The following is a 16,382-nucleotide window of genomic DNA, read 5'->3' on the forward strand; positions in this document are numbered from 1 at the left end:
TTCGATGGAGCCTCTGCCAACCACTAAATGTGAATTGCAGAGTAATCCTGTACGTGTAGATCATAGGAGGCCAGCCTGTATAGCCATAACGGGCGGCATTGGCAGTGCACCCACTGTTGAGATGGACACCGTATTGAACATGCCTCCTAGCGCCTATGCGCCGACCGCTGCGACCGATCGGTTCTAGGCGCTTCAGTCTGCAACCGCGCGACTCTCTTACGGTAGTATTTGCTAACCACACCAGCCTACCCTTTGAGAATACTGAACGAGTTACGTGTCCTTAAAACCAACGGGCCCTGTTTTCCCCTAGACGGTCACCCAAGCGAGTACTAACGAGGCCAACGTCGCTTAACTTCTACCAAATTGGAAAGCCTATTGGCAATGTGCGGGATGATAGGACGTGTGTTCAGACATCAGGGAATAACTTCCGTGGTGGTAGAAGCAGCCACGTAGCCAAAGCGTTAACTTCAGGCAAGGGAAAGCGCCGAGGGAGGAGCCTTACAGCACGAGCGTTCGAAGTGTGCAGTGTGTTGCAGCTTTTGACAACGTTTGACTACAGAAAAACTGTTATTGTTTTTAAATGAAGTGTTTTTAAGCATTGTTCAAGTCGCTACTCTGCGCTTTAGCAAAACGCCATGAATACGTTACAATTATTCCACACAGCTGCTAAAGTATCCAACAGACGGTACTCAACCGCAGTACATTTAAGACATTTAAACCATGTACAGGAAAGACCATTAGAAGGTAAATGTATCTTAGTAGACAACACTGACAGGATGGTTGGCAGTGCAACGAAACGTGATTGTCACGTTGTAGGGAAAGATGGAAACTTACTACTACATCGTGCATTCAGTGTATTTATCTTCAATTCGAATAAGGTATTACTGCTCCAGAAGCGTTCTTCCCATAAAATAACATTCCCAAACTGCCTAACAAATGCAAGTTGCACTCATCCATTACATAGCATACAGGCTCCCAGGTAGATGCCATTTTCCTTGACTTCCGGAAGGCGTTCGATACAGTTCCGCACTGTCACCTGATAAACAAAATAGGAATATCAGACCAGCTGTGTGGCTGGATTGAAGAGTTTTTAGGAAACCGAACACAGCACGTTGTTCTCAACGGAGAGACGTCTACAGACGTTAAAGTAACCTCTGGCGTGCCACAGGGGAGTGTTATGAGACCATTGCTTTTCACAATATATATAAATAAGCTAGTAGATAGTGTCGGAAGTTCCATGCGGCTTTTCACGGATGATGCTGTAGTATACAGAGAAGTTGCAGCATTAGAAAATTGTAGCGAAAAGCAGGAAGATCTGCAGCGGATAGGCACTTGGTGAAGGGAGTGGCAACTGACCCTTAACATAGACAAATGTAATGTATTGCGAATACATAGAAAGAAGGATCCTTTATTGTATGATTATATGATAGCGCAATAAACACTGGTAGCAGTTACTTCTGTAAAATATCTGGGAGTATGTGTGCGGAACGATTTGAAGTGGAATGATCGTATAAAATTAATTGTTGGTAAGGCGGGTGCCAGATACAGATTCATTGGGAGAGTCCTTAGAAAATGTAGTCCATCAACAAAGGAGGTGGCTTACAAAACACCCGTTCGACCTATACTTGTGTATTGCTCATCAGTGTGGGATCCGTACCAGGTCGGGTTGACGGAGGAGATAGAGAAGATCCAAAGAAGAGCGACGCGTTTCGTCACAGGGTTATTTGGTAACCGTGATAGCGTTACGGAGATGTTTCGCAAACCCGAGTGGCAGACTCTGCAAGAGAGGCGCTCTGCATCGCGCTGTAGCTTGCTGTCCATGTTTGGAGAGGGTGCGTTTCTGGATGAGGTATCGAATATATTGCTTCCCCCTACTTATACCTCCCGAGGAGATCACGAACGTAAAATTAGAGAGATTCGAGCGCGCACGGAGGCTTTCCGGCAGTCGTTCTTCCCGGGAACCGTACGCGACTGGAACAGGAAAGGGAGGTAATGACAGTGGCACGTAAAGTGCCCTCCGCCACACACCGTTGGGTGGCTTGCTGAATATAAATGTAAATGTAGATGTAGGAGGTAGGAACTGTAGGTTGGAATACATCGAATGAATAATACGTAGGGCCGCCTCAAACCAGTCAGAGGATTCCTGATCCAAAGAAGAAAAGAGAAAGTATCGACGACGCTAGAGAGAAGCAGGTGTCGGCGTGGTACTCACCCGCTGCTGACAGTGGACGGATGGCCGCCGTAGCCGCTGCTGCCGCTGGAGTTGCTGATGCGCGACTTGGAGCTGCCGCTGGAAAAGAAGACACAAGTGGGGAGTCAGCGCAGGGCGACACCAAACTGAAGCATCACAAACACTGCTACTGCATCACAAGTGTCACTTCGTATCAGCCAGCTGCAATTTTGTCCAAGGTTCAAGACACACACTCCGGAATGTACTGCGTCTGCCGGAAGTAAGAGTGATTTCAGGTGTGCCGCAGGGGAGTGTCGTAGGACCATTGCTATTCACAATATACGAGGGCTGTCCAGAAAGTAAGTTACGATCGGTCGCGAAATAGAAACGGCTATGAAAATGCGATAAAGCTTTGCAAAGATGTGTTGGCCAGTGTCTCTAGTATGACTCTAGGTAGAATGCTGTCGCTCTTTTCATCCCTGAGCTGTTAGTGAGCGCGTAAAGATGTTACAGAAAATAGTGTCTCCCTCCAAGTACGAGGGCCTGGTGAGAATTTTCCCCTGAACCTATGCAACCAACATTAGATCACTGTCGTTCTTCTTCAAGACAATTGTCAGCCTCATTCTGCAGGGGCAATGAAGATGTTCCTGCATCGCTTCAATTGGAAATGTTTGGTTACCCACAATACAGCCCGTAATTGTCTCCCACTAAGTTTCATCACGAACCGCTGGCTATGAAGACAACATTTTGGCACAGACAACGAGCTTTAGGCCAGCGTAGAAAATAGGCGGAAAGCACTGGCGGCTGCCTTCTATGATGAGGGTGTTGGAAAGTTGGTACAACGCTACGACGGATGTCTGAGTCAGAACGGCGACTACGCAGAGAAGTGGCTGAAAGGTGTAGCTAACTGTTACAAACCAAACATTTCTGATTTTCACTGTGATTTTCAATTCGCGATCAATCGTAACTTATCATAGTATGAAGGCTTTCACGACCGGATGACGTATCTTCTGGTAAACCTTTCGGGATGTAAGGTCGTGGTCCATGAAACTCTTCAGCTCCTAAAGTTTCGTCCAGAGCTGCGCTGGACATCTTCAGAGATTATCTCTGCATATCACGTGTAACTCTGGCCACGCCCACTTTCTACGATATATAAGTCGCTCTCAGACGTCCGACCCGTCAGTCAGCAAGACTCACCAGAGGAGAAACACGCCTCTGAAGATATCCAGCGCAGCTCTAGACGAAAAGTTAGGAGCTGAAGAGTTTCATGGACCACGACCTTACATCCCGGAAGATTTACCAGAAAATCGTAACTTACTTTCTGGACAGCCCTCGTACATAAATGACCTAGTGGATGGCATCGGAAGTTCACTGAGGCTCTTTGCGCATGATGCTGTGGTACATCGAGAGGTTGTAACAATGGAAAACTGAATCTCAATGTAAACAAGTGTAATGTGCTGCAAATGCATAGAAAGAAAGATCCATTATAATTTAGCTACAATATAGCAGGTCAGCAACTGGAAGCAGTTAATTCCATAAATTATCTGGGAGTAGGCATTAGGAGTTGTTTAAAATGGAATGACCATATAAAATTGATCGTCGGTAAAGCAGATGGCAGACTGAGATTCATTGGAAGAATCCTAAGCAAATGCAGTCCGAAAACATAGGAAGTAGGTTACAGTACGTTTGTTCGCCCAATGCTTGAATACTGCTCAGCAGTGTGGGATCCGTACCAGATAGGGTTGATACAAGAGACAGGGCAGATCCAACGGAGAGCAGCGCGCTTCGTTACAGGATCATTTAGTAATCGCGAAAGCGTTACGGAGATGATAGATAAACTCCAGTGGAAGACTCTGCAGGAGAGACGCTCAGTAGCTCGGTACGGGCTTTTGTTGAAGTTTCGAAAACATACCTTCACCGAGGAGTCAAGCAGTATATTACCAACTGAGCTACCCAAGCACGACTGACGCCCCGTCCTCACGGCTTCACTTCTGCCAGTACCTCGTCTCCTACCTTCCAAACTCCTCTCCTGCGAACCTTGCAGAACTAGCACTCCTGAAAGAAAGGATGTTCCGGGAACTTGCCTTAGTCACAGCCTGGGGAATGTTTGCAGAATGAGATTTTCACTCTTCAGTGGAGTGTGCGTTGATATGAAACTTCCTGGCAGATTAAAACTGTGTGCCCGACCGAGACTCGAACTCAGGAGCTTTCCCTTTGGCGCGCACGAGAGCTACTGTAAAGTTTTGAAGGTAGGAGACGAGGTACTGGCAGAAGTAAAGCTGGGAGGACGGGGTGTGAGTCGTGCTCGGGTAGCTCAGTTGGTAGAGCACTTGCCCGCGAAAGGCAAAGGTCCCGAGTTCGAGTCTCGGTCCAGCAAACAGTTTAAATCTGCCAGGAAGTTTCATATCAGCGCACACTCCGCTGTGGCGTTTCCATCAAAGCTCTTGATATTCATGCAAGTGGTTCTCCTTTCTCCAAAGATCTCTTTAATTTTCCTGTAGGCAATATCTATCTTAGCCATAGTGAGATAAGCCTCTACATCCAAACATTTGTCATCTAGCCATCCCTGCTTAGCCATTTTGCACTTCCTGTCGATCTCATTTTTGAGACGTTTGTATTCATTTTTGCCTGCTTCATTTACTGCATTCTTATATTTTCTCCTTTCATCAATTAAATTCAACATTTCTTCTGTTACCCAAAGGTTTCTACTAGCCCTCGTCTTTTTACCTACTTGATCCTCTGCTGCCTTCAATATTTCATCCCTCAAAGCTACCCATCCTTCTCCTACTGTATTTCTTTCCCCCATTCCTGTCAATTGTTCCGTTAAGCTTTCTCTGAAACCCTGTACTCTAACTTTAACCTAACCATTTCCCTTTTTAAATTTTCTAACCTACCTGCGCGATTAAGGGATCTGACATTCCACGCTCCGATCCGTAGAACGCCAGTTTTCTTTCTCCTGATAACGACGTCCGCTTGAGTATAATTAGAGAGGAAAAAATAGTTACTGTGGCCGTTTCTGTTCCAAGTATTGGATGTGCTACGGATGACACTCAAAATATGGCGAGGGGAGGGGGTGGGGAGCATTAAAACAATTTATGTTTCAGAAGGGGGGCGCCACGGGAAAAGTTTCAGAACCCCTGATCTATTCTGAAGCCCCTCACAGAGTGCTCTGGCGGATGTGAGCAGGTTGCAGTCTGCTTCGCCCATTGCATTTTGAGTTTGGCGCAGATGGCAGTACGAGAGGTTTCGGCTTCGGCGCCGGCGGCATCTTCAGGAGCGTGCTTACTGACCTGCGCTGCGACTGGCTGTTGCCCACGGAGCAGGCAGAGTCGGGCGCCTTACAGGAGCGGCTCGCGACGGACGCGGAGGTGGCCCCAGAGGCGGGGGAGGCGGTGCCCGCTGCTGACGCAGCCGTCGACGGCGCCTCTCGCTCCTCCTTCATGGCGGCGGCGGCGCTGGGGTAGCCTGCGGGCGAGAAAACACCCACGTCACCAGGGAGCACGACGGGACGAAACCCAGTCTGGAGCTGCAGCTCGCAAAGTATACGGCAGTACACATCGTCCATACAAAAGTTCCCACACTGGTGTGCGAAAAGATGGCTGACATCGAAATAAGTGTACAAGGAATATAAAAGCAGCCGGAAGCACTCAACAGAGGAAAGTCCACTGGACCTCACGGGATACCAATTCGATTCTATACAGAGTACGCGAAAGAACTTGCCCCCCTTCTAACAGCCGTGTACCGCAAGTCTCTAGAGGAACGGAAGGTTCCAAATGATTGGAAAAGAGCACAGGTAGTCCCAGTCTTCAAGAAGCGTCGTCGAGCAGACGCGCAAAACTATAGCCCTGTATCTCTGACATCGATCTGTTGTAGAATTTTAGAACATGTATTTTGCTCGAGTATCGTGTCATTTCTGGAAACCCAGAATCTGTAGGAATCAACATGGATGCCGGAAACAGCGACCGTGTGAGAACCAACTCGCTTTATTTGTTCATGAGACCCAGAATATGCCATTTTCTTTGATTTCCGGGAGGCGTTCGATACAGTTCCGCACTGTCGCCTGATAAACAAAGTAGGAGCCTACGGAATATCAGACCAGCTGTGTGGCTGGATTGAAGAGTTTTTAGCGAACAGAACACAGCATGTTGTTGTCAACGGAGAGACGTCTACAGACGTTAAAGTAACCTATGGCGTGCCACAGGGGAGTGTTATGGGATCATTGCTTTTCACAATATATATAAATGACCTAGTAGATAGTGTCGGAAGTTCCATGAGGCTTTTCGCGGATGATGCTGTAGTATTCAGAGAAGTTGCAGCATTATAATGATCTTGTAACGAAGCGCGCTGCTCTCCGTTGGATCTTCTCTATCTCTTCTATCAACCCTACCTGGTACGGATCCCACACTGCTGAGCAGTATTCGAGCAGTGGGCGAACAAGTGTACTGTAACCTACTTCCCTTGTTTTCGGATTGCATTTCCTTAGGATTCTTCCAATGAATCTGAGTCTGGCATCTGCTTTACCGACGAATATTTTTAAATGGCCATTCCATTTTAAATCACTCCTAATGCCTACTCCCAGATAATTTATGGAATTAACTGCTTCCAGTTGCTGACCTGCTATTTTGTAGCTAAATGATAAGGGATCTATCTTTCTATGTACTCAAAGCACATTACACTTGTCTACATTGAGATTCGATTGCCATTCCGTGCACCATGCGTCAATTCACTGCAGATCCTCCTGCATTTCAGTACAATTTTCCATTGTTACAACCTCTCGATACACCACAGCATCGTCCGCAAAAGCCTCAGTGAACTTCCGATCTCATCCACAAGGTCATTTGTGTATTTTGTGAATAGCAACGGTCCTATGACACTCCCCTGCGGCACACCTGAAATTACTCTTACTTCGGAAGACTTCTCTCCGTTGAGAATGACATGCTGCGTTCTGTTACCTAGGAACTCTTCAATCCAATCACACAATTGGTCTGATAGTCCATATGCTCTTACTTTCTTCATTAAACGACCGTGGGGAACTGTATCGAACGCCTTGTGGAAGTCAAGAAACACGGCATCTGCCAGTGAAACCGTGTCTATGGCCCTCTGAGTCTCGTGGACGAATAGCGCGAGCTGGGTTTCACAAGATCGTCTTTTTCGAAACCCATGCTGATTCCTACAGAGTAGATTTCTAGTCTCCAGAAAAGTCATTATACTCGAACATAATACGTATTTCAAAATTGTACAACTGGTTCTTGCTACTGCCTATTCACAGAAAAGTCTGACGTACTGCTTTACAGTGTGGATGTACTCCTTATCGATATGCCGCCTGATACCGGGCGCTTGCAAATCCTTTAGTGGAAGGACTCCTCGTGAAATACCACTCAAATGTTTAAGCTCACATTTCTTTGTAGTACAGGAGTACACTAACAGAGTTATGAAGTTCGTAAACGTCTTACATCTACGACCAGGGCTATAGGCGTGGATAGCGAACTTTCGCGAAAACGTTAACGCTAACAGTAACGCTAAGAAAGAGCAGTTGAACGGAATGGACAGTGTCTTGAAGGGAGGATATAAGATGAATATGAACAAAAGCAAAACGAGGATAATGGAATGTAGTCGAATGAAGTCGGGTGATGCTGAGGGAATTAGATTAGGAAATGAGACACTTAAAGTAGTAAAAGAGTTTTGCTATTTGGGGAGCAAAATAACTGATGATGGTCGAAGTAGAGAGGATATAAAATGTAGACTGGCAATGGCTAGGAAAGCGTTTCTGAAGAAGAGAAATTTGTTAACATTGAGTATCGATTTAAGTGTAAGGAAATCGTTTCTGAAAGTATTTGTATGGAGTGCAGCTATGTATGGAAGTGAAACGTGGACGACAAATAGTCTGGACAAGAAGAGAATAGCTTTCGAAATGTGGTGCTACAGAAGAATGCTGAAGATCAGATGGGTAGATCACATAACGAATGAGGCAGTATTGAATAGAATTGGGGAGAAGTGGAATTTGTGGCACAACTTGACTAGAAGAAGAGGTCGGTTGGTAGGACACTTTCTGAGACATCGAGGGATCACAAATTTAGTACTGGAGAGCAGCGTGGAGAGTAAAAATCGTAAAAGGGAACCAAAGAGATGAATACACTAGGCTGATTCAGAGGGATGTAGGATGCAGTAGGTAGTGGAAGATGAAGCAGCTTGCACAGGATAGAGTTGTATGGAGAGTTGCATCAAATCAGTCTCTGGACTGAAGACCATGGGAGAGTGTCACAGAGATATCAAATGGAAGAGTCTTTAAGACAGACATAAACCATCCCGAGGAAGTCTCTTAACGAAATTCCATGAACCGCCTTTATAAATGGTGACTCTAGGAATACACCACAATCCCCTACGTACAGCTCACAAAGAGTGTTCAAACAATCACTCTTCGCGCACTCCGTCCGTGAAATGGAACGCGAAGGAACCCTAACCAGTGATACAATGGGACATACCCTCTGCAATACACATCACCGTGGTCTGCAGAGTATAGAAGTAAACAAATAAATGTCGTGTGAATAGGGCCTCCCGTCGGGTAGACCGTTCGGCTGGTGCAAGTCTTTCGATTTGACGCCACTTCGGCAACTTGGCCGTCGATGGGGATGAAACGATGATGATTGGGACAACACAACACCCAGTCCCTGAACGGAGAAAATCTCCGACCCAGCCGGGAATCGAACCCCGGCCCTTATGATTGAAATTCTGTCGCGGTGACCACTCAGCTACCGGGGTCCGACAGTATAGATGTAGATGTAGACGCTCATCACTCCTGTCTACTGCGCAACCACAGCGTGGTCCGTGCCAACACCTATGGCCCGGAAATAAAAAGTGGTTCAAATGGCTCTGAGCACTATGGGACTCAACTTCTCAGGTCATCAGTCCCCTAGAACTTAGAACTGCTTAGACCTAATTAACCTAAGGACGCCACACACATCCATGCCCGAGGCAGGATTCGAACCTGCGCCCGTAGCGGACGCTCGCCTCCAGACTGTAGCGCCTAAAACCGCACGGCCATTCCGGCCGGCCCGGAAATGCATTGCCGGGCAACAGTTGCCGGTAATGTTGCCTAACACGTCGCTGCAATTTATGTGGCTAACAATGTTGCTGGTCAATATTGGCGGTATAGCTGTGCACTTTCTATGAGCTGCGTAAACACTACCGTATAATACCTTGCTACTGGCTTAGCGCGCTTTGTAATATCTATGCTCGCTCTCTACTAACGTTTTTTGAGCACCTGGCTCATCCATCTCTGGTCTCCAACGGCACCCATCTCAGCTTGCAGACTTCTGCCATCAGCACGGATAAGGAAAGAAAGAAAAGAACTCATAGAATTGGGAATCTGTCACATACTTTCTCTTAGGTGCTAGTATCTATTTGTTTAGCAGCACTGCGTTAGCCCAGTCATACACAACAAGCAGCCACTGTCTGAGCAAACCACGACAACAATAACAACAAAAAAAACACATAAAAAGGCGACTTTAAGTGCGTCATAAACGGAACAAATCCCTAGACATAAACATGTTTACAGTTTGCTTCACTGACTACTGGCTAAACTGGAAATAAACACACACGACAAAAATCGTCAATAAACTTAAATTCTTGAATTACGACGTCTCTCAGAGGATTTATTTCGCAATCAGTTTTGCATTTCAGCGCGACAGTATTTTCTCCCAGTATAACTATGCAGCAAGCACTTAAGTAATGCTATGCAACTGCGTAGCGTGTTTCCCTGCACAGCTTTGGACTTTTACACACTGCACGCAAACTGTGAAACTGTCACTTGATGTTTCTACTAATCATCAGAAATATGTCCTAATTGCATCACTGAAATTTCGTATTGTTTATTTATACTTGACTACTGGTTCAAAAATGGTTCAAATGGCTCTGAGCACTATGGGGCTTAACATCTGAGGTCATCAGTCCCCTAGAACTTAGAACAACTTAAACCTAACTAACTTAAGGACATCACACACATCCATGCCCGAGGCGGGATTCGAACCTGCGATCGTAGCGGTCGCGCGGTTCCAGACTGAAGCGCCTAGAACCGCTCGGCCATAACAACTGGTATTTACAACAATAAGATATATGTTCCTATTGATACAAACAAATGCAGTATTAGGCACAGTGCAGCCGGCAGATCATATTATTAATCACGTACCATCGGAATTAAATACAAAGGACATTTATCATGAAACTTAAATGGACAAGAGGTCACACCCATAGCTCAGTTGTACTTTGTGGCCCATCACTGGTGACAACGTGAATGAGAAATCTCTAAGATTCAGTATACACAGGGTGTTGCCGTAAGGGCGTGCTAAAATGTAACAGGACACAGAGAATGCTCCACAGAACAATTTGAGGTAGGGAACCTGGGGTCAGAGAAGCCATCTTAAGGGGCAGATGGAAGTAAACTTGTCTACCTCTTTGTCTACCATTACTGTTTCCCACCTTATTTACAACTTACGTGCGTACTACTTTACACGTACTGTGCTGTTTGTTTACATGTACCGGGTGGTCAAAAAGTCAGTATAAATATGGAAACTTAATAAACCACGGAATATTGTAGAAAGATAAAAATTGACACACATGCTCGGAATGACATGGGGTTTTAATAGAACATAAAAAAAGTTCACAAAATGTCCGACAGATGGCGCTGGACAGCAAAACGCCAGAGACTGCGCATAACAATCGTATACAAAAGTAGTTGTAATGAGAGAGACAATCAGATGCGCCAGCAGTCGCAGCATGTTGACGTTACCTGAAAAGGCGCTTTTAGTGAAGCTGTATTATGTTCAGCGTTACGATCCCATCGCCATAGGAAGGGGATTCGAACGGGTAAAGGTGTCTTTGACAAATGCAGCTGTCGCGAGAATGACTTCGAAGTTCGAAGCCACGGGTTGTTTAGACGATAGACCCCGTAATGGCCGACCGAGCACAAGGCGTAATGCTTCTGAGACAGTTCAGGAAGAAATGGAGACTGCAGCGGGTTCGTCTGTGCACGGGGAAGTCAGCGCTCGTGCAGTCGCACGTCGCACCGGCATTCCGTACACTACTGTTTGGTTGGCACTGAGGCGTACCCTCCGATGCTGTCCGTACAAAATCCATCGGCATCGTGAACTGTTACCTGGCGATTTAGTGAAGCGGAGAGCATTTGCGGTGTGGGCGTTTCAAAAGATGGCGGAAGATGACGATTGGTTGAGTAACGTGTTGTGGACCGACGAAGCTCATTTCACGCTCCGAGGGTCTGTCAACGCCCACAACTGCAGAATTTGGGCTACCGAAAATCCTAGAACTGTCGTGGAAACTCCATTGCACGACTAGAAAGTCACGGTATGGGTTGTATTTACCACATCAACCGTTATCGGGCCTTTTTTTTTCTTCGAGGAAATGGGCGACTTTGGTTTTGTAACTGCTACAGTGATGGGTGAGAGGTACGCCGATATGTTACAGAATCGCATCATCCCCAGCCTGGCTGATAAACACCTGCTGGAACGTACGGTGTTTATGTGGGATGGCGCTCCACCCCATATTGCTAGACTCGTGAAAGATCTCTTGCGCGCGTCGTTTGGTTATGATCGTGTGCTCAGCCGCCACTTTCGTCAAGCTTGGCCTCCCATGTCCCCAGACCTCAGTCCGTGCGATTATTGGCTTTGGGGCTACCTGAAGTCGCAAGTGTATCGTGATCAACCGACATCTCTAGGGATGCTGAAAGACAACATCCGACGCCAATGCCTCACCGTATCTCCGGACATGCTTTACAGTGCTGTTCACAACATTATTCCTCGACTACAGCTATTGTTGAGGAATGATGGTGGACATATTGAGCATTTCCTGTAAAAAACATCAACTTTGCTTTTGTCTCACATTGTTATGCTAATTATTGCTATTCTGATCAGATGAAGCGCCATCTGTCGGACATTTTTTGAAGTTTTGTATTTTTTTCGTTCTAATAAAATCCCATGCCATTCGTAGCATGTGTGTCAGTTTGTACCTCTGTATTTAGATTACTCCGTGATTTATTCAGTTTTCAAATCTATACTGACTTTTTGATCACCCGGTAGATGGAAAACAACAGCGGACCTACCACACTTCCCTGGTGCGCTCCAGATGATATCCTCACTTCCGATCAACACTCACCATCGAGTACGTCGTACTGGGTTCATTCCCGCGCCTTACACCGGATAAGCTGTTGCGCATTGCTACAGGTTTTTTGGTGTTAAGCCGGGTTCACACAGGCAGGAACAGTAACGGCACTACTAATGGCGAACTGCAGTTGCTTTGTAGCTGCATGTGTGAACTCCCGAGTTTTCGGTGGCGCCATTTAAGAAGCGCAACTTTTTTCACGTCACAAAAAGTTGAACTTGGTTCTACTTTGTTACGCCATTCGCGGCTGGATTCAAACCTTTGTAGTGCGTATTCGTCCGCAGATAGCGCTTTTGTTTGTGCGTTTGGTATTAATGTGTCGAGAAAGTGGCCAACAGCGACAATTATGAGATTCTTGGAGGTGTAGCAAGAACGAGAATGCCTTTGGAAGCCGAAAAGCGAATCGTACAGAGACAGAAATTTGAGAGATACTGCATTAATTGAAATAGTAAACAGAATGCGTGAATATGTACCTTGAAGTGATGTAGCTACAACAAAATTAAAAATTGGAAGCATTCGAAATGCTTACGTGAATGAACACAAAAAAAAGTACTGAAATCACTTATGAGTGGTGCATCTACAGACGGTATTTATAAACCCAGCCTTGCTTGGTTTGAAGCTGCAGACAGGTTCTTAAAACATGTAGTCGAGACAAGAGAGACGAGAAACACTTTGGTAAGTAATATTTTACATTTACTATGTTTCCAAAACATCTTATTTAGTAATATGTACAGCCGTTTAATCAGCTGAGACAGGTGACGCCATTTTGCAAACTGCGCAACTACGAAGAATTTGTGGCGTCCAGCGCCGCTCCAGAATGACTTGACTTGTGGCGGTGCTTTCGTTGCGTGTGTGAAGCCGGCTTCAGCGGCACCGCAGTTGGTGAGGAACGCCGGCTGTTAAGGGGAACACGGGCCACGTGCCGGGTGAAGTGCACACTCCCTGCCCTGCCCCACTCCACTCTGCGCCTGGCGAAGCACCAAGGCCGCTGGCTGGCTGGCTGGCTCTGCGCACGAGATGTAGCTCTCACGTGGCTTAGCAGCGACCTACACACACGCGCGTGCCTGCGCTCCACACTAGGATACTTGGTACTCTTCAAATCTCGACAATCCGATACATCGATATGTAAAAGGTGTTAATATCGACTTCTGATACATCGAGGAAAGGCATCGATATATCGACAGAACAAATACCGACGTGCCGGCCTGTAAAAACATCGACTCCACATTGTAAATACAGGGTGGCCCATTCATAGTGATCGGGAAAAATATACCACGAAATAAGCTTCAATCGAAAAATCTACAAACAACGAAACTCGTTCTAGCTTCAAGGGGGAAACCACATGGCGGTGCGGTTGGCCCGCTAGGTGGCGCTGCCGTAGGTCAAACGGATATCAACTGCGTCCTTTTTTTTTTTTTTTAATAGGAAGCCCCATTTCTTATTACATATTTGTGTAGTACGTAAATAAATATGAATGTTTTAAGAATGAGATTTTCACTCTGCAGCGGAGTGTGCGCTGATATGAAACTTCCTGGCAGATTAAAACTGTGTGCCCGACCGAGACTCGAACTCAGGACCTTTGCCTTTCGCGGGCAAGTGCTCTACCAACTGAGCTACCGAAGCACGACTCACGCCCGGTACTCACAGCTTTACTTCTGCCAGTATCCGTCTCCTACCTTCCAAACTTTACAGAAGCTCTTCTGCGAACCTTGCAGAACTAGCACTCCTGAAAGAAAGGATACTGCGGAGACATGGCTTAGCCACAGCCTGGGGGATGTTTCCAGAATGAGATTTTCACTCTGCAGCGGAGTGTGCGCTCATATGAAACTTCCTGGCAGATTAAAACTGTGTGCCCGACCGAGACTCGAACTCGGGACCTTTGCCTTTCGCGGGCAAGTGCTCTACCATCTGAGCTACCGAAGCACGACTCACGCCCGGTACTCACAGCTTTACTTCTGCCAGTATCCGTCTCCTACCTTCCAAACTTTACAGAAGCTCTTCTGCGAACCTTGCAGAACTAGCAGAACTGCAAGGTTCGGAGAAGAGCTTCTGTAAAGTTTGGAAGGTAGGAGACGGATACTGGCAGAAGTAAAGCTGTGAGTACCGGGCGTGAGTCGTGCTTCGGTAGCTCAGATGGTAAAGCACTTGCCCGCGAAAGGCAAAGGTCCGGAGATCGAGTCTCGGTCGGGCACACAGTTTTAATCTGCCAGGAAGTTTCATGTCAGCGCACACTCCGCTGCAGAGTGAAAATCTCATTCTGGAAACATCCCCCAGGCTGTGGCTAAGCCATGTCTCCACAGTATCCTTTCTTTCAGGAGTGCTAGTTCTGCAAGGTTCGCAGAAGAACTTCTGTAAAGTTTGGAAGGTAGGAGACGGATACTGGCAGAAGTAAAGCTGTGAGTACCGGGCGTGAGTCGTGCTTCGGTAGCTCAGGTGGTAGAGCACTTGCCCGCGAAAGGCAAAGTTCCGGAGATCGAGTCTCGGTCGGGCACACAGTTTTAATCTGCCAGGAAGTTTCATGAATGTTTTAGTTGGACCACTTTTTTCGCTTTGTGATCGATGTCGTTGTAATAGTCACAGACATACGGCTCACAATTTTAGACGAACAGTTCCTAACAGGTAGGTTTTTTTAAATTAAAATACACAACTTAGGTTCGTCAAACATTTTATTTCGGTTGTTCCAATGTGATAGATGTACCTTTGTGAACTTATTTCAGAGAACGCATACTCGTACAGAGTGAAAAATGGTTCAAATGGCTCTGAGCACTATGCGACTTGAACACTTACAGCACGGCGCCCGTACGCCATACGGGCGAGGCAGCCCTTCCGTTGGCGACGGCGCCCGTATACCGTAAGCGCGTTTAGCGGGTGTCCGAAGCAGTTTCGTCAACGAATGTGGAGGTAGTTCATTCTTCTTCCGCAAGAGGCCAGCATTTATCGGTTATCTTATCCTGGGAGTGGTTGTGAACACTGCAAAGACGAAGTTATCTGCAGTTCATTGACACGTGTTTACGATCGTGAAAATGGTGCGCAACGAGTTGACGGAGGCCGAGATCTTAGATGTTCTTTATGGAGATGCAGGATCTGAAATTGACGATTCTGACGAAGAGGATTCATACTCTCCAGACGAAATTACAAGTGATGACTGAGGCAAGTATGTGTCTCAATTGTTTATAAAGTAAAGAGTTCATCGCCGCATTTTGTATTGTGAGTAGCGTTCATTAGAACCTCTTACTACCAATCTGCCTGCTGCTGCCAGGTACTCCGTATCAGCGACCTCAGTAGTCATTAGACATCGTGAGAGGCCAGAATTTCTCTGTACACATTAGTCCTATCTACATCTACATTTACATCTACGTCTACATCCATACTCCGCAAGCCACCTGACGGTATGTGGTGGAGGGTACTTTGAGTACCTCTATCGCTTCTCCCTTCTATTGCAGTCTCGTATTGTTCGTGGAAAGAAAGATTGTCGGTATGCCTCTGTCTGGGCTCTAATCTCTCTGATTTTATCCTCATGGTCTCTTCGCGAGATATACGCAGGAGGGAGCAACATACTGCTTGACTCTTCGGTGAAGGTATGTTCTCGAAACTTTAACAAAAGCCCGTACCGAGCTACTGAGCGTCGAGTCTTCCACTGGAGTTTATCTATCATCTCCGTAACGCTTTCGCGAGTACTAAATGATCCTGTAACGAAGCGCGCTGCTCTCCGTTGGATCTTCTCTATCTCTTCTATCAACCCTACCTGGTACGTATCCCACACTGCTGAGCAGTATTCGAGCAGTGGGCAAACAAGCGTACTGTAACCTACTTCCTTTGTTGTGGGATTGCATTTGCTTAGGATTCTTCCAATGAATCTCAGTCTGGCATCTCCTTCACCGACGATCAACTTTATATGATCATTCCATTTTAAATCACCCCCTAATGCGTACTCCCAGATAATTTATGGAATTAACTGCTTCCAGTTGCTGACCTGCTATTTTGTAGCTAAATGATTCGCATCACATTACACTTGTCTACATTGAGATTCAATTGCCATTCC

General features: G+C 46.4%; 1 protein-coding gene and 1 non-coding gene across 2 annotated transcripts in view; one reads left to right on the plus strand and one right to left on the minus strand.

The window, feature by feature from the left end:
* The window catches only part of LOC126294990 (period circadian protein), a 209,652-nt gene that overhangs the window by 118,345 nt on the left and 74,925 nt on the right, over positions 1-16,382 (minus strand). Inside the window, exons 2-3 of the mRNA XM_049987235.1 lie at positions 5,461-5,635; positions 2,213-2,290 (exon numbers count right to left, since the gene is read on the minus strand). Of these exons, the coding sequence (XP_049843192.1) occupies positions 2,213-2,290; positions 5,461-5,612 (230 nt within the window). The 5' untranslated portion in view covers positions 5,613-5,635. The remainder of the gene's footprint in view (positions 1-2,212; positions 2,291-5,460; positions 5,636-16,382) is intronic.
* On the plus strand, positions 4,473-4,547 carry Trnas-cga (transfer RNA serine (anticodon CGA)). The gene has a single exon. It is a non-coding gene; the product is annotated as a tRNA-Ser (tRNA).

This window comes from Schistocerca gregaria, chromosome 11, assembly GCF_023897955.1.
Source record: "Schistocerca gregaria isolate iqSchGreg1 chromosome 11, iqSchGreg1.2, whole genome shotgun sequence".
Classification (NCBI taxonomy): domain Eukaryota; kingdom Metazoa; phylum Arthropoda; class Insecta; order Orthoptera; family Acrididae; genus Schistocerca; species Schistocerca gregaria.